Below are 24179 nucleotides of genomic sequence, written 5' to 3'. Positions count from 1 at the left end.
TTCACCTTGTTGATCAGGCTGGTCTCGAACTCCTTTCAAGTGATCTGCCCGCCTTAGCCTCCCAAAGTGCTGGGATTACAGGTATGAACCACTGTGCCCAGCCAAATGTCTGTTCTAAATTATTTTGTTATGCCTAGGAATGTATTTGCTGGGTCATAGAGTAACTCCATGTTTAACTTTTTGAGTAACTGCCAAACTGTTCTCTATAGCAGCTATATCATTAATATGTAAACATTGATACCAATAAACTATAGGGGTTCCAATTTCTCCACATTCTTACCAAAATCCCATGTTGGTTTTTTGTGTTTGTTTGTTTGTTTGTTTTGAGATGGAGTCTCACTCTGTTGCCCAGTCTAGAGTGCAGTGGCGCAATCTCCACCCACTGCAACCTCCGCCTCCTGGGTTCAAGCAGTTCTCCTGCCTCAGCCTCCCGAGTAGCTGGGATTACAGGTGCGCACAACCTCGCCTGACTAATTTTTGTATTTTTAGTAGAGATGGGGTTTCACCATGTTGGTCAGGCTAGTCTTGAACTCCTGACCTCGTGATCCCCCCACCTCAGCCTCTCAAAGTGTTGGGATTACAGGCTTGAGCCACTGCACCCGGCATCCCTTGCTCTTTTACAACAATAGCATACAATTCATGTCTATGATGCACATATTCCAACTCTGATGTTTCATTTATATATTGAGATGGCACCTGGTTATTTATTTCACTTATTTTAGAGATGGAGTCTCACTGTGTTTCCCAGGCTGTACATGAATTCCGGGGCTCAAGAAGTCCTCCCACTTCAGCCTCCTGAGTAGCTGAGATTACAGGTTCCTGCCACCTAGGTAGGCTAGGGAGCTGGTTATTTAGAGATGTTTGGGCAAGATGTATGTCTGTAGACCTCTTACAGAAAATGACTATTAAGAACCTATTTTTTTCAGACCCCAAAAGAATGAGTTTATTAGCTACATCCTTTCAGAGATGCTGTGTCTTTCTGGGCTATTCATTGTACAAGGTCATTCATTCATATCATGAAATCACATGCCTTTCATTCAAAACCACTGTTGAGTTGATGCTTCTTTTGTTTGCCATCCTTCATTTTCAAGGTATATCTCCATCCTGTGATGCCTTGTCAGCAGAATCTTCCTCTCTATTGCTAGATTTGCTTAATTCCTAAATCTTTTGCAATGCTGTGCCCGACTGCATTATTTTTGCTTCTGTTAGCAGATGTTTTTAAACAATACTCTGCCTCCTAATTTGCAATGGTTTATCCATTTCTCCGGTTGTCAAATCAGGATATTTTGGGACAAAATATACTGCTTTCTCTGACCCTCTGTGCCTGTGTCTGCTATTTCTTTACTTAATAAAGTTAACAGAACATTACCCGATTTGTAAGCATTTGTCAGAACTAATCTATTGGTACATTTAAGATTTGTGCGTTTTGCCATATGTAAATATTATGTCATTTAAAAATATTGTGAACACTATTAAACTCTAGTTAAGATTTAAAAACAAACTCTAGTTAAAATTATGCAATGCTGAAGTGTTTAGAAATAAAGTATACTGATGTCTGCAATTTGCTTTGAAAAGCACACAGAAATTAAGTTGGATGAATGGATGGACAAAGGGATAGATGAATATGTGATATAGCAAACATTGAAAAATGTTAAATGTAAAATAGATGGTGGGCATCTGTACTATTCTCTCAACCTCTGTTTGAGAATATTCATAATAAAATGTTGGAAAAAAATCTCCCTAACTGCTCTGATAAAATACATAAATCAGCTACTTTCAGAAGCAGATTCTGTGATCACTTCCATTATAGTCTGATCATTTCAATGTATTTCATTCAAGGAAATAAACAAGGCTGGGAGCGGTGGCTCACGCCTGTAATCCCAGCACTTTGAGAGGCCGAGGCAGGCGGATCACCTGAGGCCAGGAGTTCGAGACCAGCCCGGCCAACATGGTGAAACCCCGTCTCTACTAAAAATACAAAAATTAGCCAGGCATGGTGGCATGCACCTGTAATCCCAGCTATTTGGGAGGCTGAGGCAGGAGAATCCCTTGAACCCAGGAGGTTGCAGTGAGTGAAGATCGCACCACTGCCCTCCAGCCTGGGCGAAAGAGCAAAACTCTGGCTCAAAAAAAAAAAAAAAAAAAAAGGAAATAAACTGATATAGAGGAATAAATGGGATTTTATATAGAAAAAGGTTTATAATGTGTGAAGTGTTATGTAAATATGCTATTATTAATACTATTAGCCAGGTTAGGTGGCTCACACCTATAATCCTGGCATTTTGGGAGGCTGAGGTGGGATGATTGCTTCAGACCAGGAATTCAAGACCAGGCTGGGCAACACAGAGAGATCCTGTCTCTATGAAAGAAAAAAAATAGCCAGGTGTAGTGGCGTGTGCCTGTAGTCCTAGCTACTTGGTAGGTTGAGGTGGGATGATCTCTTGAGCCCAGGTGTTTGAGGCTGCAATGAATTATGATCATGCCACCAAACAATGCCTGCTGGGCGACACTGCCGGACTCCATCTTTTTTCTCAGACAGGGTCTTGCTATGATGACCAGGGTGGTCTCAAACTCCTGGGTTCAAGTGATCCTCTGCCTTGGCCTCCCAAAGTGGTGGCATTATAGGTGTGAGCCACCGTGCCTGGCCGAGACCCTGACTTTTGATGTTTAAAGCATTGAGTTTATGCAAAATCTTATTAGTACAATGCAAAACAGTATCTTGAATACGGTTTTATGTTCCTTCAGGTGTTCTCAATAAACTGGAAACTCTTGAAGGAAAAAGGATTATCCTTTTGATTAGCTGTGGGCTCACAAATTTTCTTTTCTTTTTCTTTTCTTTTTTTGAATTGGAGTCTCACACCGTCGCCTGGACTGGAGTGCAGTGATGCGATCTCGGCTCACTGCAACCTCTGCCACCCAGGTTCAAGGGATTCAGCCTCCTAAATAGCTGGGATTACAGGTGCCCGCCAGCACGCCCAGGTAATTTTTTGTATTTTTAGTAGAGATAGGTTTTCACTATGTTGGCCAGGCTGGTCTCCAACGCCTGACCTCATGATCCACCTGCCTCAGCCTCCCAAAGTCCTGGGAATACAGGCATCAGCCACCGCACCTGGCCACAAATTGTCTTAATGAGTATTTCACCTACCTAATGTACTAAATAAACACTGAATGAATCAGTAAACAGTATATTTCACTGATAAGCTCTAAATGAGTGTTGTAAATTACATTTTTTTTTTTTTTTTTTTTTGAGACAGAGTCTTGCTCTGTCACCCAGGCTGGAGTGCAGTGGCATGACTTCGGCTCATTGCAAGCTCCACATCCCGGGTTCACGCCATTCTCCTTTCTCAGCCTCCCAAGTAGCTGGGACTACAGGCACTCGCCACCATGCCCGGCTAATTTTTTTGTATTTTTGGTAGAGACGAGGTTTCACTGTGTTAGCCAGGATGGTCTCGATCTCCTGACCTTGTTATCCGCCCATCTCGGCCTCCCAAAGTGCTGGGATTACAGGCGTGAGCCACCGCACCCGGCCGTAAATTACATTTTATGTTACCGTGTATTGAATATTTTTGCTTTTATTTTTAATCTAAAGTAGCATTTTGGGCAATCCTTTTGGCCATGGAATGGACACATGGGCTATTATGAGTGCCCCTTAATTTTTTTCATTGCCGTAACTATGATGAGTTCAAAACATTTTACTTTTTTGACCAAAGATGAAACTCTGACAGAAAGCATCAGTTATTTCCCTATCTAGTTCATATCGGATCTAACGAAATTATCTTGAGTTTGAGGACAGGATTTTTGACAGTGATCCCAAGCAAAGTTAATGTGGTATCAACCTCAAGTAAGTGGCCAGGGATGTACCCTTGAAAGATTTCTTCTTTTTTTTTTGAGACAGTCTCCCACTGTCGCCCAAGCTGGAGTGCAATGGCGCAATCTCGGCTCACTGCAACCTCCACCTCCCGGGTTCAAGCGATTCTCCTGCCTCAGCCTCCTGAGTAGCTGGGATTACAGGTGCGTGCCACCACGCCCAGCTAATTTTTGTATTTTTAATAATTACGGGGTTTCACCATGTTGGTCAGGCTGGTCTCGAACTCCTGACCTCAGGTGATCTGCCCACCTTGGCCTCCCAAAGTGCTGGGACTACAGGCTTGAGCCACCACGCCCGGCCTAGATTTCTTCTTAAAAACTAATCATTCTGCCAGGCACAGCGACTCACACCTGTAATCCCAGCACTTTAGGAGGCCAAGGAGGGCTGATCACTTGGGGCCAGGAGTTTGAGACCAGCTGGGTCGACATGGCAAAACCCCATATGCACTAACAATACAAAAATTACCTGGGCCCACTTGGTTGAAATCCCAGCTACTCAGCAGGCTGAGACATGAGAATTGCTTGAATCCAGGAGGTGGAGGTTGCTGTGAGCTGAGATCTTGCCACTGCACTGCAGCGTGGCCAACAGAGTGAGACTATTTCAAAAAAACAAAAAACCAAGCTGGGTGTGGTGGCTCACGCCTGTAATACCAGCACTTTGGGAGGCCAAAGTGGGCGGATCACCTGAGGTCAGGAGTTCAAGATCAGCCTGGTCAACATGGTGAAACCCCGTCTCTACTAAAAATACAAATATTAGCCGGGAGTGGTGGCGCATACCTATGGTCCCGCTGCTTTGGGAGGCTAAGGCAGGAGAATCACTTGAACCTGGGAGGAGGAGACTGAAGTAAGCTGAGATCAAGCCACTGCACTCCACTCCAGCTTGGGTGGACTGAGTGAGTATCTGTCTCAAAAAAAACAAGCAACAGGCCGGGCATGTTGGCTCATGCCTGTAATCCCAGCACTTTGGGAGGCCAAGGCGGGTGGATCACCTGAGATCAGGAATTCAAAAACAGCCTGGCCAACATGGTGAAACCCCATCTCTACAAAAAAATTAGCCAGGCATGGTGGCAGGTGCCCGTAATCCCAGCTACTTAGGAGGCTGAGGCAGGAGAATCGCTTGAACCCAGGAGGCGGAGGTTGCAGTGAGCCAAGGTTGTGCTACAGCACTCCAGCCTGGGCAACAGAGCGAGACTCCATCTCAAAAAAAAACAAAAAAAAACCTAATGATTCACTTCGGGAAGCTAAGCCAAGAGTTTGAGCCTGCAGTAAACCATGTAAACCATAACTAAGTCTCTGCACTCCAAGCAGCCTGGGAGATGGTGCAAGACTGTCTCAAAAAACATGATTCACAAATTTAAGTTAAAACCTTTGGATATGTCACTAGAATACCCTTGACATTGTGCCAATAGACAGGCAAGTATTTAAAACAATTCAATCAGTCAGTAGATTGATGAGATAATCAAGTGCAGAAGGAACCTGGGTGGGGAGATACAATTTCATCTGCCTAAATCAGGCAAAGGTCACATGAGTGTTAAAATTAATTACATCTGTATGAAATGGGCTTAAGTTTCCCATTGTCCTAGTGATATGGGGGAAAAAAAAGGGTCAGGCATGCTGGCTCACGCCTGTAATCCCAGCACTTAAGGAGGCATAGAGGAGAGGATCCCTTGAGCCAGGAGTTGGGGACCAGCCTGGACAACATGGCAAAAACCCAACTCTACAAAAAATACTAAAATTACCTGGGCCTGGTGGCATGTGCTTGTAGTCCCAGCTACTTGGGAGGCTGAGATGGGAGGATCTCTTGAGCTCAGGAGGTCAAGGCTGCAGTAAGCTGTGATTTTGCCGCTGCACTCTAGCATGGGTGACAAAGTGACACTGTTTAAAGAAAGAAAAAGGCCGGGCGAGGTGGCTCACGCCTGTAATCCCAGCACTTTGGGAGGCCGAGGCAGGCAATTCCCTTGAGGTCAGGAGTTCGAGACCAGCCTGGGTAACATGATGAAACCCCATCTCTACCAAAAATACAAAAAATTAGCCGGGTGTGGTGGCATGCTCCTGTAATCCCAGCTACTTGGGAGGCTGACGCAAGAGAATTGCTTGAACCTGGGAGGCAGAGGTTGCAGTGAGCTGAGATTGTGCCATTGCACTCCAACTTGGGCGACAGAGAGAGACTCCATCTCGAAAAAAAAAAAAATATATATATATATATATACATATATACACACACACACACACACACACACACACACACACACACACATATATATATAGAGAGAGAGAGCGTGAGCCAAGAACGCGCCATTGCACTCCAGCCTGGGCGACAAGAGTGAAACTCTGTCTCAAAAGAAAAAAAAAAAAAAGAAATGTTAAATGCTTGAGGTGATGGATTACCCCAATTACTCTGATTTGATTATTACACATAATATGCCTTTATCAAAACATCACATTTGAAGCCCAAATCTCTACAAAAAAAAATTTTTTTTTTGAGAAAGAGTTTCGCTCTTGTTGCCCAGGCTGGAGTGCAATGGCGTGATCTCGGCTCACTGCAACCTCCGCCTCTCAGGTTCAAGTGATTCTCCTGCCCCAGCCTCCCAAATAGATGGGATTACAGGCATGCGCCACCACGCCTGGCTAATTTTGTATTTTTAGTAGAGACGGGTTTCTTTATGTTGGTCAGCCTGGTTGCAAACCCTCAATCTCAGGTGATCCACCTATCTCGGCCTCCCAAAGTGCTGGGATTATAGGAGTAAGTCATCACACCCAGCCAAAAAAAATTTTTTAAAAATTAAGCTGGGCACGGTGATGTGCACCTGTTTTTCTAGCTAATTGGGAGGCTGAGCTGGCAGGATTGCTTGAGCCCAGGAGTGCAAGGTTACAGTAATCTATGATGTTGCCACTGCACTTCAGCCTGTGGGACAGTGTGAGACCCTGTCTCAATTAAAAAACCAAACAATTCTACTTGCTGTAGATTTTTGGGGACAAAAAACCAAACCAAACCACATGTATCTGATAAACATATACATTTAAAATGTACCCTTAATAATTAAAAAATTAAAAATCCACATTGGTAAAATACATTTAGTTTTCAGCCAAATTCTCTAAGTATATTCATTACCTTTTTGGCTCTATTTCAAGCTCTATTCCTCCATCTTTTGAAAGCAAAATGATGAAAGGGGAATTAATTTACATAGAAAGTTCATGAACCAGAGTTAGTGAAGTTTTGTAAAGTGAATGAAAAGCATCTTATGTTCGTGATATTTTCTTTTGTGTTAAGAGACAGGGTCTTGCTCTGCAGCCCAGGCTGGGGTGAAGTGGCACATGATTCTAGCTGACTGCAGTCTTGAAGTCCTGGGCCCAAGCTATCCTCCCATCTCAGCCTCCTGAGTAGTTGGAACTACAGACATGCATCACCACGTCTGGCTAATTTTAAATTTTTTGTAGAGACAGGGTCTTGCTATATTGTCCAGGCTGGTCTCAAACTCCTGGACTCAAGCAATCCTCCTGCCTTGGCCTCTCAAAGTGCTGGGATAACAGCCCACGAGCCGCCATGCCTGGGGATATTTTCTTTTAAACATAAAAAATACTTGTTTCAGAAACTTGATTTTTCCAAACGGCTTTTCTTGATGATCTGCTAAGTTGCCATATTGCCTCTGATGGTCCTTGAGCAGAAAACTATTTAAGGGACCTTAAATCATCAAGCGACTTAGAGCTTAAATCCTTCCTCTTCCCAAACAAGAAGTCTAGTGGTTAAGGTCAAATTCTGTCATGTCATGTTCCTAAACAAACAAGAAAAACCAAGTGCCACCTTCACGCTTTCATTTTGCACAAATCATAATACTGGAATTACCGAGGGGCAGGAAGAGATAGCAAAGGTTAGCTTGCTTTATTTCTGACATATTATGCTTCAATTTCCTGTGACGGTTTTCTTTTCTTTTTCTTTCTTTTTTTTTTGAGATGGAGTCTCGATCTCTGTCACCCAGGCTGGAGTGCAATGGCATGATCTCAGCTCACTGCAACCTCTGCCTCCCAGGTTCAAGTGATTCTCCTGCCTCAGCCTCCCGAGTAGCTGGGAATTGCAGGCGCCTGCCACCTAGTTTTTTTTTTATTTTTAGTAGAGACAGGGTTTCGCCATGTTGGTCAGGTCTTGAACTCCTGACCTCAGGCGGTCCACCCGCATCGGCCTCCCAAAGTGCTGGGATTAGATGCATGAGCCACTGCGCCCTGCCTCCAGAGCGAGACTGTCTCAGAAATAAAATAAAAAGAGGATCTGAATTTTCAGAAAAAGGATTAAGGGAGTATTCTAACTACAAAATAACTGTTATTAATAATCCTCTAAGATAAATCCTAACCTGTGTGTAAAGTTAACCTGAGAGGCAAAACCACTTAACATCTATATTTGCTCTAAATAATTTTGTTTAGCAGAAACAGAAGTTAGCTGTTTTGAAGATCAAATATTTGCCAGGCGTTTTACAGACATTATATCATTTAATCTTCACTATAGCCCTTCTGAGCCTTCATTCATTAATTTACTGAGGGTCCACTTGGGCAGACATGCCCTGCTAACCTCTAAAAATTCAGTACTGAGCATTACCTGCCTTCCTCAGTCTCAAGTACCTTAGACTAGCTACTAAGCACGTCCTCTTTTAAATCAGGAAATGAAAGATCCCCTCTGAGAGGTTAATTTGCTTGTCCAAGGTCACACAGTGTTGCAGCAGCTAGTTACACTAATCAAGGCGTCTCATTTCCAATCTTTTCTGCCCTCAATCATTAGACTGTTAAGATTAGAGGGTAAGATTTTTGCTTTGAAGACTTCTTTCCAGTTTTTTTTCCCAGCATCTAGGAAGAAACTTCACACAGTACTGACCAAAGAACAAATGGCTAATTCATACTCTAATTACCTGGCATCTAGAAGACTTCAGGGGAGAGGAGCCAGGTCCCAGGGGGAAGGGGGCCTTTTTTTTTTTGTTGGGGGGGTGTCTTATTTTTTCACCAAATCGTTCAGTAATATTCAGGAAGGGGAACATTTTTGAAGGAACGGTAGCAACCCTGACACAAGAGCTGATTAAATTCGGGGCACAAAACTGATCCCATGCCAAGGGAAGCAAGAGTTTATTTTTTCCACCTTTTTTTTTGCTTTTCTCCACTATTTCCAAGGTTGTTTCAAAGCTCGACAGTGGAGGCCGCGCCATTGGCTCCAAATGACAGGGAAATCTATTTTTATTATCTCCCCCTCTCCCCCTACCCCTAAAGATCTCTTCTTCTGGCCTTCTGATACACTTTTCCACTTCCTCTCCACCCTCAGCGGATAATCTGAATATGGCCGTTTTATCCTATCGCCATAAGGACTAGGTTGCCTTATGGCGACCTTGACAGCCATCTGTGTGGGAGGCCGGAGCGGGGGCGATCGGCTGTGCCGAAGGAATCTTCAGATGGCCGTGAGGAGGCGCCACGAGGGGGAGGTGACCGCTGAGCTCCACTCAGCGAGGAGCTCTCTGAAAGATTGACAGGCAGCCTACCAACTGTCTTTGCCCTAGAGACCCGCTCTGTCTCGCGAGATTCGGGTGCTTACGCGGAGGGGGAGTGAAAGGCGCCTCGCTGAATGGGGGATGGGAATATCTGTGGCGCAATCATTGCGCGAGATTGGGCTACGGTCGCCGGAGCCATACTTAGGTCTCGCGATACTTCGGCCGCTCAGATTTGGAGCTTGGGGCAGCTTCTCGCGAGAGCCCGTGCTGAGGGCTCTGTGAGGCCCCGTGTGTTTGTGTGTGTGTATGTGTGCTGGTGAATGTGAGTACAGGGAAGCAGCGGCCGCCATTTCAGGGAGCTTGTCGACGCTGTCGCAGGGGTGGATCCTGAGCTGCCGAAGCCGCCGTCCTGCTCTCCCGCGTGGGCTTCTCTAATTCCATTGTTTTTTTTAGATTCTCTCGGGCCTAGCCGTCCTTGCAACCCGATATTCGGGCTGGGCGGTTCCGCGGCCTGGGCCTAGGGGCTTCACAGTAGCAACAGAAGCGGCGGCGGCGGCGGCGGCGGCGGCAGCAGCAGCAGCAGCAGCAGCAGCAGCAGCAATCTCTTCCCGAACACGAGCACCACAGGCGCCCGAAGGCCGGAACAGGTACGGGGCGTTGCGGACCCGCGTATTATCTCAGCTTTCTTGAGGTTTGGCTCCATTTTGGGCTGAGGGGCGCTTTTGGCGGTCTTTAGCGACCGGGGTGGGGGGTGGTTTTCGAGAAATCGGCCCTGTTTCAGTGACCGCGCCCTTATTTTCCAGTCGGGTATAGTCTGGATTCTTGGGGCGGTAGGGACCCCCGAGAGGCCGCGGTAGAATGGTGACCTGTCTCCTTCGAGGCCTGGGCCGGCCGCGACCTCCCAACATGGCGCCAGTTGAACGCTGCCTTGGCTCATAACCCCTCCCAATGGAGGGAGTTTCCCTTTGCCCCTAAAATGGCAGCGCGGGTTTTTGCCCGGAAAGAGGCGCTCTCGTTCGGGTCTCCCAGTTTCTGTTTTTGGAGTTGACAGCAGTTTTAAATATTGGATATTGAAGTCTTTATTTTCGTGTGTTTCGTGTAAGAGGCGTTTTGGATTTACTTACGTAAGCCAAACCTGGTTAAAGTGCGTGTCACTTTAGTCATTAATTGTAGGGCTTTTGGAGGTTTTTCTTAACTTTTCGAGTGTGTCGGCTGAGAAAAAAAATTCAGTCGATTTGAAAAACCAGGCCGGGCGCGGTGGCTCACGCCTGTAATCCCAGCAGTTTGGGAGGCAGAGGCAGGCGGATCACTTGAGGTTAGGAGTTCGAGACCAACCTCATCAACATGGTGAAACCCCGTCTCTACCAAAAATACAAAAATTAGCCGGGCGTGGTGGCAGGCGCCTGTGATCCCAGCTATTCGGGAGGTGAGGTAGGAGGATCGCTGGAACCTGGGAGGCGGAGTTTGCAGTGAGCCGAGATCGCGCTACTGCACTTCAGCCTGGGCAACTAGAGCGAAACTCCGTCTCAAAAAAAAAAAAGAAAAATGTTTACTCACGGAATCGTCTTGTTCTTTTCCTAGGCGTTTAGAGAAAATGTTAGACGATATAGGCAACAAGAGTGAAACTTGTTTCACATTGTCAAAAAAATGTTTACTCAAGAAATTGTCTTGTTTTTTTCCTAGGCGTTTAGAGAAAATGGCAGACGATATTGATATTGAAGCAATGCTTGAGGCTCCTTACAAGAAGGTGAGAAAAAACATGTCAGTGAGGTTTATATAATTCTTAATTTAGCATTATTCACGAAACTACTGCTGAAATGTAAACTAACCTCCCCGGAGCCCTCTTGATTTATCTTATCAGAGATGCATTACGTGTAACTTACAAAAGTAAATATTTGCTATTGATGTAATAATATTGTGCAGTAGTTTCACTTCAGCGTGATGAATAAATGCCCATCTATCTCTCTTTGTAGACTTGCCTAACGATATCTCACCTCTACTCCCATGAATTCACCTTTGATTCCAGTGTGAACTGTCAATCATAAGGTAGTAATTGAGTGACTTATCGCTGTACCGTGGTCCCCTAGGTAAAATGACTCAACTAAGAATTACCACCTCCAGTTTGGTATAGCAAAAAGGTGAATGTAGTGGTTTGGGAAAAAGCAGGGGTCCAAGAATAACAAAGCATAACCAGTCTGTGGCAAGTTAAATCTTCTAATAGTCTTATAAGAAGAAATGGGTGAGATTTTAAAATTTATGTATCTATGTAAGACTGGTGATAGTAAATCTTAAAACAGTCCAGTGGCAATCTGCTGCTCAGTTAATAATTACTAAAATTCTTGGATCCCTGAATAGAAATTAAAAAAAAAAAATACAAGAGGCAGTATCACAGCTTAGAGTCACTTGATGACTGTTTTACTGTTCTCCATATTGTTTTTATTTTTAATTAGGCCCTACCATAGTATTTCACACTAAAAACAAAGGAATTATATTGGCTAATATAGTCTTTGACTCATTTCGGTATCTCAGTAAAAGTAAACTGTCTTTTCATTGTTTCACCAGTTGGTGGTGAAAATAGCAGTATGCATGCATTATCACTGGTGTCACAAACTGTAAGCTTTGTAAGTTAGCACTTTACTCCTATAGCTGATGTAATCAAACTTTAAAATAAACATTTCCCTAAACCTTTTAAAAATAATACATTTGTTTTGGATTGTATAGCACGACCATGTGGTACCAATTTGGATGAATTCTTGATAGATTTAAATAGTGTATGTAATTTTGTAATGCTTAGACTCTTGAAGAGCTACTTTCTGTTTTAATGTTAAGATTCTTGTGTCTTAGTTTTTTTTAACATGGATGTAATTCCATGTAAACAGGTATGGAAGTAGGAAATGTTTAGGCTGGACTTGGTGGATTATTAATTGACTTTCTTGGGTTCTTGGGAGTCAACATTACTAAAGCAGTGTGAATCCCTGTTTGCTTCAGGGCGAGATGTGTGACAGAGGTGGCATCAAGCTCTTACAGTCCCAACCCTCCAACGGAAATGGGCGAAGATCTCAGGAATGGCATCGGTCACAGGAAATCGATAGTGGCTGGCTGCTAGCATGGCCACTTGGGGCTTAGGCAGAAATAGAGCCATGGTACTGACCAAAGGGACCATAGCACATGGAATAAAACTCAAAACAGGACTTCATGTTTTATGGAAATTATATTTAACCACTTCAACATTGTAAATCTGGATAACTTAATATCTAAACTATATAAGAAAGTAAAATTTAACATGTTAATATGGAAAATTTTTTTATTTTTGTATCTTGATGACTTAAATGTAAGCAACAAAGTGGTTAAACACATACCCATCTAAATTTTTTTATAGCCTTCCATGTTAAACTATAAGTAAATAATTAGTTTTAAAATTGTTTTGTATTTTCTTATTCCTGTTCCCTTTACCCTTTGACAACTTGAAATGTTACCACTTCGTCCTCATGATGTTCTTCTATCAACCCTGCTTAGGATGAGAACAAGTTGAGCAGTGCCAACGGCCATGAAGAACGTAGCAAAAAGTGAGTTTTAAGAAGGGGCTTGGGGGAGGGTGGTGAGCTTTTTTGTGGTTTTAGACCTTAAGTTGTGTTCCTGTGGCTAAAGTATACAAAATTCTCTTCTGAAGCTTTTCTTTGCTGCTTTTAGAAAATTGGTTCTTTGCCTTTTGAGACAAACTCTTGGAGGAACTGTGGATTTTTTTGCTTAGATTTCAGAATATAGTTTCAGATACCTTCTCCTCCAAGTCCATCATGACAATCTGGTGACAAGTTCTGTATTAGAGGTTGTCTTGTTTTAAATTTGTTAACTTTGGTTTGATATTTGGTTATCTTACTGATAAAACTGTTATATATCCATTGATCTTAAAAGGTAGAAAGAGTTAAATTAGGTGATAACTAGGCCATGGAAAGTATTGTTTGCCCTAAATTGCTGAAGGAGTCAAAGCTGTGAATTATTTCTGCAACTTGCTGCTCAGAGGCCCTTTTGGAAGTGATGCAACAGAGTACTTAAGTACTTCTAAAGGTGGCTTTCATTATCTTAGGCCTTTTAAACTCTAGACTTAACAGGGTGGGGATTTTGGAAATTATGAATATTATATCTGTACACTTTATTTGGGTAAGATGAGTGACTCAATAGAACTCTACTATAGACTAGTACAGAAAACAGTGTACGAAAAGTCTTAGGTAACAGATATGATGAGATCCACTTTTTTTTTTTCTTTTCTTGTGAGACGGAGTCTCGCTCTGTAGCCCAGGCTGGAGTGCAGTGGCGCAGTCTGGGCTCACTGCAACCTCCGCCTCCTGGGTTCAAGTGATTCTTTGATTTTTTTTTTTTTTTTTTTCTTTTGACATGGAGTCTGGCAGTGTCGCCCGGGCTGGGGTGCAGTGGTTCTATCACGGCTCACTGCAACCACCGCCTCCCAGATTCAAGTGATTCCCCTGCCTCAGCCTCCGATTAGCTGGGACTACAGGCTCGCGCCATCACGCCTGGCTAATTTTTTTTGTATTTTTAGTAGAGAGGGAGTTTCACCGTGTTAGCCAGAATGGTCTCCATCTCCTGACCTCTCATGATCCTCCTGCCGTGGCCTCCCAAAGTGTTGGGATTACAGGTGTGAGCCACTGCGCCTGGCCTTTTTTTTTTTTTTTTTTTTTTTTTGACACGGAGTCTTGCTCTGTTGCCCAGGCTGGAGTGCAGTGGTGTGATCTCTGCTCACTGCAAGCTCTGCCTCCTGGGTTCACGCTATTCTCCTGCCTCAGCCTCCCAAGTAGCAGGGACTACAGGCGCCTGCCACCACACCTGGCTAATTTTTTGTAATTTTAGTAGAGACAGGATTTCACTGTGTTAGCCAGGATTGACCTTGTGATCCGCCTGCCTTGGCCTCCAAAAGTGCTGGGATTACAGGTGTGAGCCACCGTGCCCAGCCTCTGTCTTTATTTTTTCTTTGAGACAGAGTTTCGTTTTTGTCACCCAGGCTGGAGCGCCATGACGTGATCTCAGCTCACAGCAACCTCTGCCTCCTGGGTTCAGGCAGTTCTCCTGCCTCAGCCTCCCGAGTAGCTGGGATTACAGGTGCCCGCCACCATGCCTGGCTAATTTTTTTTTTTTTTTTGAGATGGAGTTTCAGTCTGTTGCCCAGGCCGGAGTGCAGTGGCGCAGTCTTGGCTCACTGCAACCTCTGCCACCCGGGCTTAAGCGATTCTTCCGCCTCAGCCTCCCGAGCAGCTGGGATTACAGGTGCCTGCCACCGCACCTGGCTAATTTTTGTACTTTTGGTAGAGATGGGGATTCACCATCCTGGCCAGGCTGGTCTTCAACTCCTGACCTCGTGATCCACCTGCCTTGGCCTCCTAAAGTGCTGGGATTACAGGCGTGAGCCATCGTGCCCAGCCAATTTTTGTGTTTTTAGTAGAGACAGGGTTTCACGATGTTGGCCAGGATGGTCTCCATCTCTTGACCTCATGATCCGCCCGCCTTGGCTTCCCAAAGTGCTGGGATTACAGGCGTGAGACATGGACCCAACTGAGACTCCGTCTTAAAAAAAAATCTGGGCTTGGCGTGGTGGCTCACACGTGTAATCCCAGCACTTTGGGAGGCTCAGGCGGGTGGATCACAAGGTCAGGAGATCGAGACCATCCTGGCCAACGTGGTGAAACCCCGTCTCTACTAAAAATACAAAAATTAGCTGGGCGTGGTGGTGCACGCCTGTAGTCCCAGCTACTCTCGGGAGGCTGAGGCAGGAGAATCGCTTGAACCTGGGAGGCAGAGGTTGTAGTGAGCTAAGATTGTGCCATTGTACTCCACCCTGGAGACAGAGCGAGACTGTCTCAAACAAACATAAAAATCTGTCATACTTACGACCTTATGTTAATGAAAAACGAGAGAAAAATAGCCATTTATTTGATTTCTTTTTGGCTCTTTTCCTCCTAAGATCCCTAAATGCTTCATAGTAAGGATGTCAGTCATTCTCACTACAACTGTGTTAGGTAGGTTGATAAAATTTCATAAAACAGATGAGAAAATATATAATGTTATTCAGGGCTTGTTAAGCCACTATTTTTTTTTTCTTGTAGTTCCCCTAAAATAATGTGGTAATGGATTAAAAATGATATAATTTGTAGAAAATGTGCTCCTTTTTTCTGGTATAAGCTTGGATGGGAGTCATTTATAGTTCCTCACCAATCACAAGAAATTGTGGGGATCAGGTTGGGTTTAGTCTTGATGTGGGATCTGAGGCAGCCAACCAGAGGTATGGTTTATGTCATCTGGTTTTCGACTTTCTGCCACAGTAATGGTTTCCTAATGTTTTTGTTTTGCAATTCTCTAATCAAAAGAAAACCCAGGAAGGTGTATCCATATAAGTTGACATAAATTATCCAATTTAGGTGTCAGGCCGAGTGGCTAAAGATTTCGCTTCAAGTGCCAGAAGGATAAGAACGTACACTTTTGGGTACAGACCTTCGTTACTGTACCATTCTCTCATGTCGCTTTTTGCCACTAAGGTCATCTCCGGTGTCTACTTGTTTTTATCCTGTGTATAAGCTGATTAAGGCTACAAGCTTTTACAAGGAGGCTGAGCATCAAGTTCTCCATGTGTGATATTCGGTGGCCTTTGTCTAATGTAGAGAACCACAGGACTAAATAGAAGAATGGACAATTTTCTTTAACCATGAGATTGTCTAAGGGAAGATCCTTTCAAAACACTTTGGTAATCTTAAAATACTTTCCAGTCAGACTTCTCGTCAATTATAGGTGATAAATAAATGATTCCCTTGTTCAATCAGGACTCTTGATTTTCTGAAGGAACTTTATGTTTCAAATTAATTTTAAAGTTACCTGGAAGAAAATTTTTGTATTTAGGAATAGATATAAAACATACAGAACACTCTGCTTTAAACCTTTAGTACTAAATTAAATTTCTTAACCAAAGGAAAGTGCCGTGTTGCATTTTTCATTCTAAAACTTCATTGTCTTAAAAGCCACATTGAGCTATAGTTTGTTAGGTAGTAGAAAAATGGCATGTTCTGAGAAACAGTTGACTGAGTATAAATTTTTTTAATTGTATAATTCTGATTCTTAACATACACTTCATAGTATCCTAGAATAGTAAAAGGAACAAAGTTTATTGTGACACAGACTGGTTGTCAACCTATTTTCTGAAGAGCTGTAAACCTGAGTTTTTGCATATGTCAAGGTATGCATCCTAAGTGCTTGAGCTTGCCCTCGTGGGAATATTATTTGTTAAAGTAACCAGTTTTGCAAAGTCTAAATCAGCGTCCATTCCGTTAAGCTCTTTAGAGAATTACTCAATAAAAGATAACATTAAAATGACACAGTTGAAATATATTGGCTACTGTGGTGTGGATTATCTATAAATTTTGGAATAAATGACTTTTCTATTTTTTTTCTTATTTTCCAGAATACTTTGCATTAAAAATTTAGATCTTCTTACATGGAAGAGGTCAAATCCAGTTATAGCAAAACACCTTTACTGCAGAGGCCATATAACCAAAAAGTCCAAAGGCCCAGCCCAGTGGACCATTTACTTCAGTGATGTTCAGTACAAAATTTCACTGCCATTAAAGACTTTGGAAAGTCCCTTTTAAGTTGTAACAGGATTTGACTATTAGTGTGGATTTCGATAACCCTTCTTTAGTTAATGTAATAAATGCTCTTTGAAGCTGGAAATATACTGGTTTCTTGCATCCTTATAGTTTTCTCTGGGCTTTTATGCAAAAGATTGTATTTTCTGAATGTCTTAGTATGTTGCTGTCTTTTTACCTGCCTGGGGTTGCCTTCAGATGTGGGTGAGGACTTGTTTACAAAAAGTCCTAGAAGACCTTAAGTTAAAATTAGCTCTCCAATTTTCAAGTATTTTCTTTTGGCAGAATAAGTTTTGGGTCCTATGAGAGGTAAATAGGTTGGTTGCCTCTCTTGCTATAGCCCATCTAGAGCACAACAAAAACTTTGTTTTTGAGGGGGATGGAGTTACTTTTTACCTTGTCCCCTAATTGAATATATTTAGGACTTTTGGTTTTAGAAATCTCAGAGTTCTATAGTTGGAATAGTGTCACAGAGATAGTGTTAGGTTTCTTAGGCAACAAAATTGGAGTGTTACCTATTGCCCATCTGGGCATGGCTTTGATGAGTTCTGTATAAATAATGAGTGTAGCCTAATTTTCTGTCATGTGCTACCTAGCATATACATTTCTGACAGTCAGGTGGATTATCTTGAAATTTTAGACAAACTTTCTGCCTCCTTGGAAAGCTCTACATCTCCTTGTGATTGGAGTGTGGGTTTCAAGATTCCAGAAGGTGGGTGTCTTCATTTTCTATTTTCAATGCACTCTAAAGATGACCTGCTTACAGGTTCTCTGAGGCAGACCTCAGTTGCTCTTGTGATATGTAACTTTGCTTTGATAAGGAATAAACAATTACATATCCAGATAATGATACAGAATTGTCAAAATGTTTAATCATTAAGCCACTACAAATAGACATTTTAGTGGAATAAACTGATTTTGAAATGTCTTTCAATTTATATTGAAATATCTGAAGGCACCTCTAAAATTTGGGTGATGACACAGGTATAGATTATAAGATTTAATTATGAATGGGTGGTATACTGTGAAGACTACGGAAGTGAGCAGAAAGATATGTTTGGCTTTTTTGGTTTTTAGTTAGAGATTTTAAAAAGGTCTGTGAAGGTCAAGTTGATCATTGGTTTTGATTGCATCCCACAGGTTTCTATAAACTGGCTTAAAAATGGCATACTCCATTTTCTGGTGTATTCATTGTAACTTTAGGAAGTATTTGAAATGGTCACATTAAAGTCTAGGAATGTCAAAATGTATTTTAATGCGTTAGTTCTTTTTCTTTTTCTTTTTTTTTGGAGACAGTCTTGCTCTGTTGCTCAGGCTGGAGTACAGTGGCATGATTTCGGCTCACTCCAACCTCCGCCTCCCAGGTTCAAGCGATTCTCCTGCCTCAGCCTTCACAGTAGCTGGAACTACAGGCCTGTGCCACCACGACCCACTACTTTTTGCATTTTTTAGTAGAGATGGGTTTTCACCATGTCGACTAGGCTGGTCTTGAACTCCTGACCTCAGGTGACCTGCCTTCCTCAGCCTCCCAAAGTGCTGAGATTACAGGCCCAAAGTGCTGAGATTACAGGTGTGAGCCACCAAGCTTGGAGTTGGGTTTTTTTTTTTTTTTTTTTTTTGAGATGGAGTTTTGCTCTTTTTGCCCAGGCTGGAGTGCAATGGCATGGTCTCAGCTCGCTGCAACCTCCACCTCCCGGGTTCAAGCAATTCTCTTGCTTCAGCCTCCCAAGTAGCTGTGATTACCGGCATGCACCATCAGGCCTGGCTAATTTTTGTATTTTTGGTAGAGAGGGGATTTCACCGTGTTGGCCGGGCTGGTCTCAAACTTCTGACCTCAAGTGATCTGCCTGCCTCAGCCTCCCAAAGGGTTGGGATTACAGGCGTGAGCCACTGCACTGGCCTGCATTAGTTCTTATTGTCCTTTGTCATTACGGTTTTGCCCATGAAAACCAAAATGTTGATGTCTATGTGACCCTTTGAACGTGTTAAATATTTCCATATGTAAATGGGGGCAAAATTGACTTAATGGTAAATTACTATATTTGATGAAAATTTTTATAAATGAACCAGTACTAGTACTTGAATGTGAAAATATTCTATTGTAAGTTTGTTTTATTAATTTATTTTGCGGATTACAGTAATGCTTTTGTTGGCCTGTTGTATGACAAACTATTTAAAGGTTCACATTTTGATTTGTATTTGCCAACAAGCCCTTTTGCTTGTTAAAGCTATAGCTAACTCTCAGGAGATAATTGCAGTTCTACTCTTAGAGGATGGTGTCTTTCAAATAATGTCTTGTCTGCTGATTTTCAGTAATGTTAATATAAGGTAAAAGGGATATTGTTTACTATACGTAGCAATTTTTTTAGACAGAGTCTTACTCTGTCGCCCAGGCTGGAGTACCAGTGGCGGGATCTTGGCTCACTGCAACCTCCACTTCCCGGATTTGAGCAAATCTCCTGCCTTAGCCTCCCGAGTAGCTGGGACTACAGGCACACGGTACTATGCCCGGCTAATTTTTGTATTTTTATTAGGGACGGGGTTTCACTACATTGGCCAGACTGGTCTTGAACTCCTGACCTTATGATCTGCCTGCCTCGGCCTACCAAAGTGCTGAGATTACAGGATTTTTTTTTTTTAAGTATGATTATGTACCATTGTATCATAGTAAAACTAGCCAAAGAAATTTATGAAAGGATAAAAAAATGATTCTGGCCATAAAAGGTAGTATATTTTGGTGGGTTCTTAAGCCAGCATGATAATGGCGAGTTTTTTTCTTCTCAGGAGGAAAAAAAGCAAGAGCAGAAGTCGTAGTCATGAACGAAAGAGAAGCAAAAGTAAGGAACGGAAGCGAAGTAGAGACAGAGAAAGGAAAAAGAGCAAAAGCCGTGAAAGAAAGCGAAGTAGAAGCAAAGAGAGGCGACGGAGCCGCTCAAGAAGTCGAGATCGAAGATTTAGAGGCCGCTACAGAAGTCCTTAGTATGTAACTATAGTTATGATTTTGGTTTGAGGGTTATTCTCTGGGTATTCAGATGGCAGTTTAACTTGAGTGATTTGAATTGTGAAATTTTATTTTTTTAATGATTGGTTAAAAAGTATTGAATTAAAGATATTGGCATTGAATACTAGTAAAGTGAAAATACAGTGCATAGACAAATAAGTAAAAATTTGCTTTTACTAGGCATACTGACTATTTTCTGTTAAACTATCAGAGTTTCTAAATCGTATGCCAATCAACACCAACTGGTTGAAAGCACTAGAGTGCTTGAAAAAGATGACATTGTAGTGCCCAAATACTTAAGAAAGCTTAACAAGTGTCTGGGCTGTTACAGTATTTGCTAAATACATATTTACTTAAAATTGTAAAGTTCTGATGAATACTAAGTTACACATGTATAATTAGTTAACAGTAAATAGAAAGTCTTTGTCACCGTGGCTGTTTTCAGCTGAAATGTCAGGCCAGTTGTGAATTTGTTGTGTATGCTCATTGATAAAGATCCTTTTTTGGGCTCATCTGTATTTAAGGTTTGTTAATAATAGTAAAAGGTATTCCAAACTAAAAGTGTTTTGAAGATTAGATCACTAGAAATTTGGATGTGGATATTTAAAGTTGGAAACAAATTTATTATGGTTATTAAATAACTATATTAACCACCTACAATTCTAAGGATTGCATCTAGCAATCTTTAATGCTTTATGAGGTTAATTCCTCTTAATAAACACAGTGCTGTAAACTCTGGGATATATTAAAAATAACCCTTCTAACTTCTAAGATTTGAATGGTTAAGGATGGAATTCAAAGACAAACAGACCCGAATCACTTGGGCAAGATACTTAACCCCCTAAGCTAAGCATTTGTTTTCTAACCTTTTAAGGAGATAATAAGTTTCAGATAAGCTATTAATGAGTAATGAATGAGAAGAAAATGTAAAGTGCTCAATGGATTCATGAAATGTTTTGGCATTACATGAATTCCGATTCTGGCTCTTTTATCTTTAAAATAAAAAGAATTAAACTCCGTGATGCTGGTTTCCTCCAAGCTGCTTATTTCATTAACTTTTTAATAGCTGAAAATGGGACCACAATGCTATTTTAATTTCGAATGCTGTACAACATTAGGAAATTCTCTGCTTTTGTCCCATTTATCAAGATTCTGAGCATTTTTAAAATGGGATTATGTTAAATCTTTTTACCAGGATGAACTAAATAAGGGGAAAGGAATTAGCTTAATTCCTTTGAGTGATGGATACTTTGTTTGCTGGGATCATGGCTTAACTTTAATAAAAAATTACTTAGTTCTTAATGTTGGGTTTGAGGCTGTAACTCAGAATATTTTATAATTAAAGGGGAAAGAAAATAGCTTATAACTGATTACTTGAGAACTAATACATCCAGTAAATGATTCTCAGTCATCAGCATTAGTCTGAATTGCAAAGGGTCAAGTTAATATAAAGTGTTTTATTTGGAAATACTTGCATGTTGTAGGTAGGCATAGTGTTCATGAAAACTAATTCAAATGTGTGGATCACAGGCCACTATGTATTTATTTATTTCGCTGTTCTTCTGGAATAAGTTAGCGGGATGAGCACTAATGGACAACTGGCTAGTCCCTTTAAGTTAGCCTGGTCTTTAAAAAGTCACAAAAACTGTTACTACAGAATAATTACCTTTATGATCTTTGTGAAAACACTGTTAGTCCTGACAAGTCCTCACAAAATTTTTCTAGAGAATTGGTAAATTACCTTCACATGTTCACGATGGAATATTTTTGCAACAAACAACTGAAGTATGTAGTGTGTTAAGTGGTGTCATGCTGTCTTAAGAGTTACAGGTGAATGGGGAAATACCTAAGTTGCATGACTAAAGAATTCACTTTAGTTTTTAAAAGAAGTCTTTCAAAAAGAAGACGTATATGAAAATTGTATATGTACATGTGTACACATAGATTCCCAAGAGAGGATCTGCAAAGATACACACCAAATTGTTAACCATAGTTACTGCTGGTGTGAGGGAAGTTCAGAGGGATTTATTTTTTATATGTGTGTGTGTGTGTGTTTTTTTTTTTTTTTTTTAATTCTCAAGACTGTATATATATATGTAGCTTACAAAGATATCTAAAGTCTGAAAATGGGTGTGTGCATTTTCAGAATCTAAAAATTTTGAGGCTGTAACCTTTGGTCTTGGCACCTCTCAGTGGTCCAGGATGGATAAATACAAGGGCAGCTTGCCTGGGAATAAAGTTAAGAGACAAGTATTTTTGTTTCCTCTTCATAACTGAGGTGGAAAAGCCAGTAGCCTAAACAATGTTAGTCTTGCTGGAGAGCGCATGAATGCGATCTTAGCAAGACCCTAAACCTGTAACTAGTGTAATTTTGTGTTTCCTTTTTAGCTCCGGACCAAAATTTAACAGTGCCATCCGAGGAAAGATTGGGTTGCCTCATAGCATCAAATTAAGGTTTTTAAACATACTTCTGAATTGTTTAAATTGTTTTTCAAGGAACTAACATGCTGTACTTGTTTGGATAACTTCTGAAACTTTTTAACTTTGCAGCAGACGACGTTCCCGAAGCAAAAGTCCATTCAGAAAAGACAAGAGCCCTGTGAGGTAGTTTACTTCTTTAAAGCCTTTAGCTCTTAAAAAGCTTTTGCAGCTTATGGTACTGTTAAATTTGATGATATTTAGTAATTTGGACCATATTAAATCTTGCTTTTGCTTTCTTTTGCACTTCCAGTACTTTAAAGTCAAGTGAATTTCTACTGAGTTTTCAGTAGTTTTCACTTTAATTTCATATAATTAAAGCAACAGTTATATATTTATTTATTTATTTTGAGACAGAGTCTCACTCAGTCACCCAGGGTGGAGTGCAGTAGTGCAGTCTTGGCTTACTGCAACCTCCGTCCCTTGGGTTCAAGCAATTCTTCTACCTCAGCCCTCCAAGTAGCTGGGATTACAGGCATGCACCACCATGCCTCGCTATTTTTTTATTTTAGTAGCGATGGGATTTCACCATGTTGGCTAGCCTAGTGTTGAGCTCCGGACCTCAGATGGTCCACCCACCTTGGCCTCTCAAAGTGGTAGGATTGCAGGTGTGAGCCAACACACCCGGCCACAAAAGTTATTTATTTATGAGATGGAGTCTCCCTCTGTCACCCAGGCTGGAGTGCAGTGGTGGGATCTCGGCTCACTGCAACCTCTGCCTCCTGGGTTCAAGTGATTCTCCTGCCTCAGCCTCCCGAGTAGCTGGGAGTACAGGCATGTGCCACAATGCCCGGCAAATTTTTGTATTTTAAGTAGAGATGGGGTTTCACCATGTTGGTCAGGCTGGTCTTGAACTCCTGAGCTCATGATCTGCCCTCCTCAGCCTCCCAAAGTGCTGGGATTACAGGCAGGAGCCACCACTCCCAGCCTGAAGTTATTTTAATGTAATCTTATTTTCCTATTTTAATTAAAATAAACTTTTTGTATTTATTATTTTTAATGGACATGTAATGATTATGTATATGGGTAATACAGTTAGGTTTTGATACATGTATACAGTGTAATGATCAAATCGGGTAATTAGCTTATTCGTGTTAAATGTTTCTTTGTGTTGGCAACGTAGCAGTTATATCAAACTTTACACTTAACTTTGGAATTAATAAATAATGAGTTATTTGAAATAGCCTCATGTGGAGAAGTAGTTGTAACAGTAAGTTTTACTATTTGGCTGTCCTGAGGAAAACTATTTCATCTCAAAAGTCTTAGTGATTTGAATTGTTACTCCTAGGTTCTTCAATGAAGTTTCCATGGATTATTTTACTCTTAAAAATAAGAATTGTAGGCCAGGCCCGGTGGCTCACGCGGGTAATCCCAGCACTTTGGGAGACTGAGGTGGGTGGATCCACAAGGTCAGGAGATCGAGACCAGCCTGGCTAACATGGTGAAACCCTGCCTCTACTAAAACTACAAAAATTAGGCCAGGCGTGGTGGTGGCTCACGCCTGTAATCCCAGCACTCTGGAAGGCCGAGGCAGGCGGATCACCTGAGGTCAGAAGTTCAAGACCAGCCTGGCCATGGTGAAACCCTGTCTGTACTAAAAAATACAAAAAATTAGCTGGGCGTGGTGGTGTGCACCTGTCATCCCAGCTACTCGGGAGGCTGAGGCAGGAGAATCGCTTGAACCCGAGAGGTGGAGGTTGCAGTGAGCCAAGATCGCGCCATTGCACT

The 24179-nt window shown here is 41.9% G+C and overlaps 1 protein-coding gene across 9 annotated transcripts in view; it reads left to right on the top strand.

The window, feature by feature from the left end:
• The first annotated feature begins 9531 nt into the window (after positions 1-9531).
• Positions 9532-24179, top strand: part of RBM39 (RNA binding motif protein 39) — a 38600-nt gene continuing 23952 nt past the window's right edge. For 2 of the 9 annotated variants that reach the window (XM_034947351.2, XM_034947350.2), the window contains exons 1-5: positions 9563-9976; positions 11013-11076; positions 12846-12895; positions 19757-19951; positions 22524-22577. In XM_034947351.2, coding sequence (XP_034803242.1) covers positions 11026-11076; positions 12846-12895; positions 19757-19951; positions 22524-22577 — 350 coding nt within the window. In that variant the 5' untranslated portion in view covers positions 9563-9976; positions 11013-11025. Of the gene's footprint in view, positions 9977-11010; positions 12900-17619; positions 17685-19756; positions 19952-22361; positions 22428-22523; positions 22578-24179 lie in introns of those variants that run through there. The other 7 variants (XM_008957242.3, XM_008957243.4, XM_057300847.2 and 4 more) reach the window with 7 other exon arrangements.

Source organism: Pan paniscus, chromosome 21, assembly GCF_029289425.2.
Source record: "Pan paniscus chromosome 21, NHGRI_mPanPan1-v2.0_pri, whole genome shotgun sequence".
Classification (NCBI taxonomy): domain Eukaryota; kingdom Metazoa; phylum Chordata; class Mammalia; order Primates; family Hominidae; genus Pan; species Pan paniscus.
The sequence above is the reverse complement of the archived record's forward strand: the minus strand, read 5'-3'. Positions and strand labels throughout refer to the sequence as shown.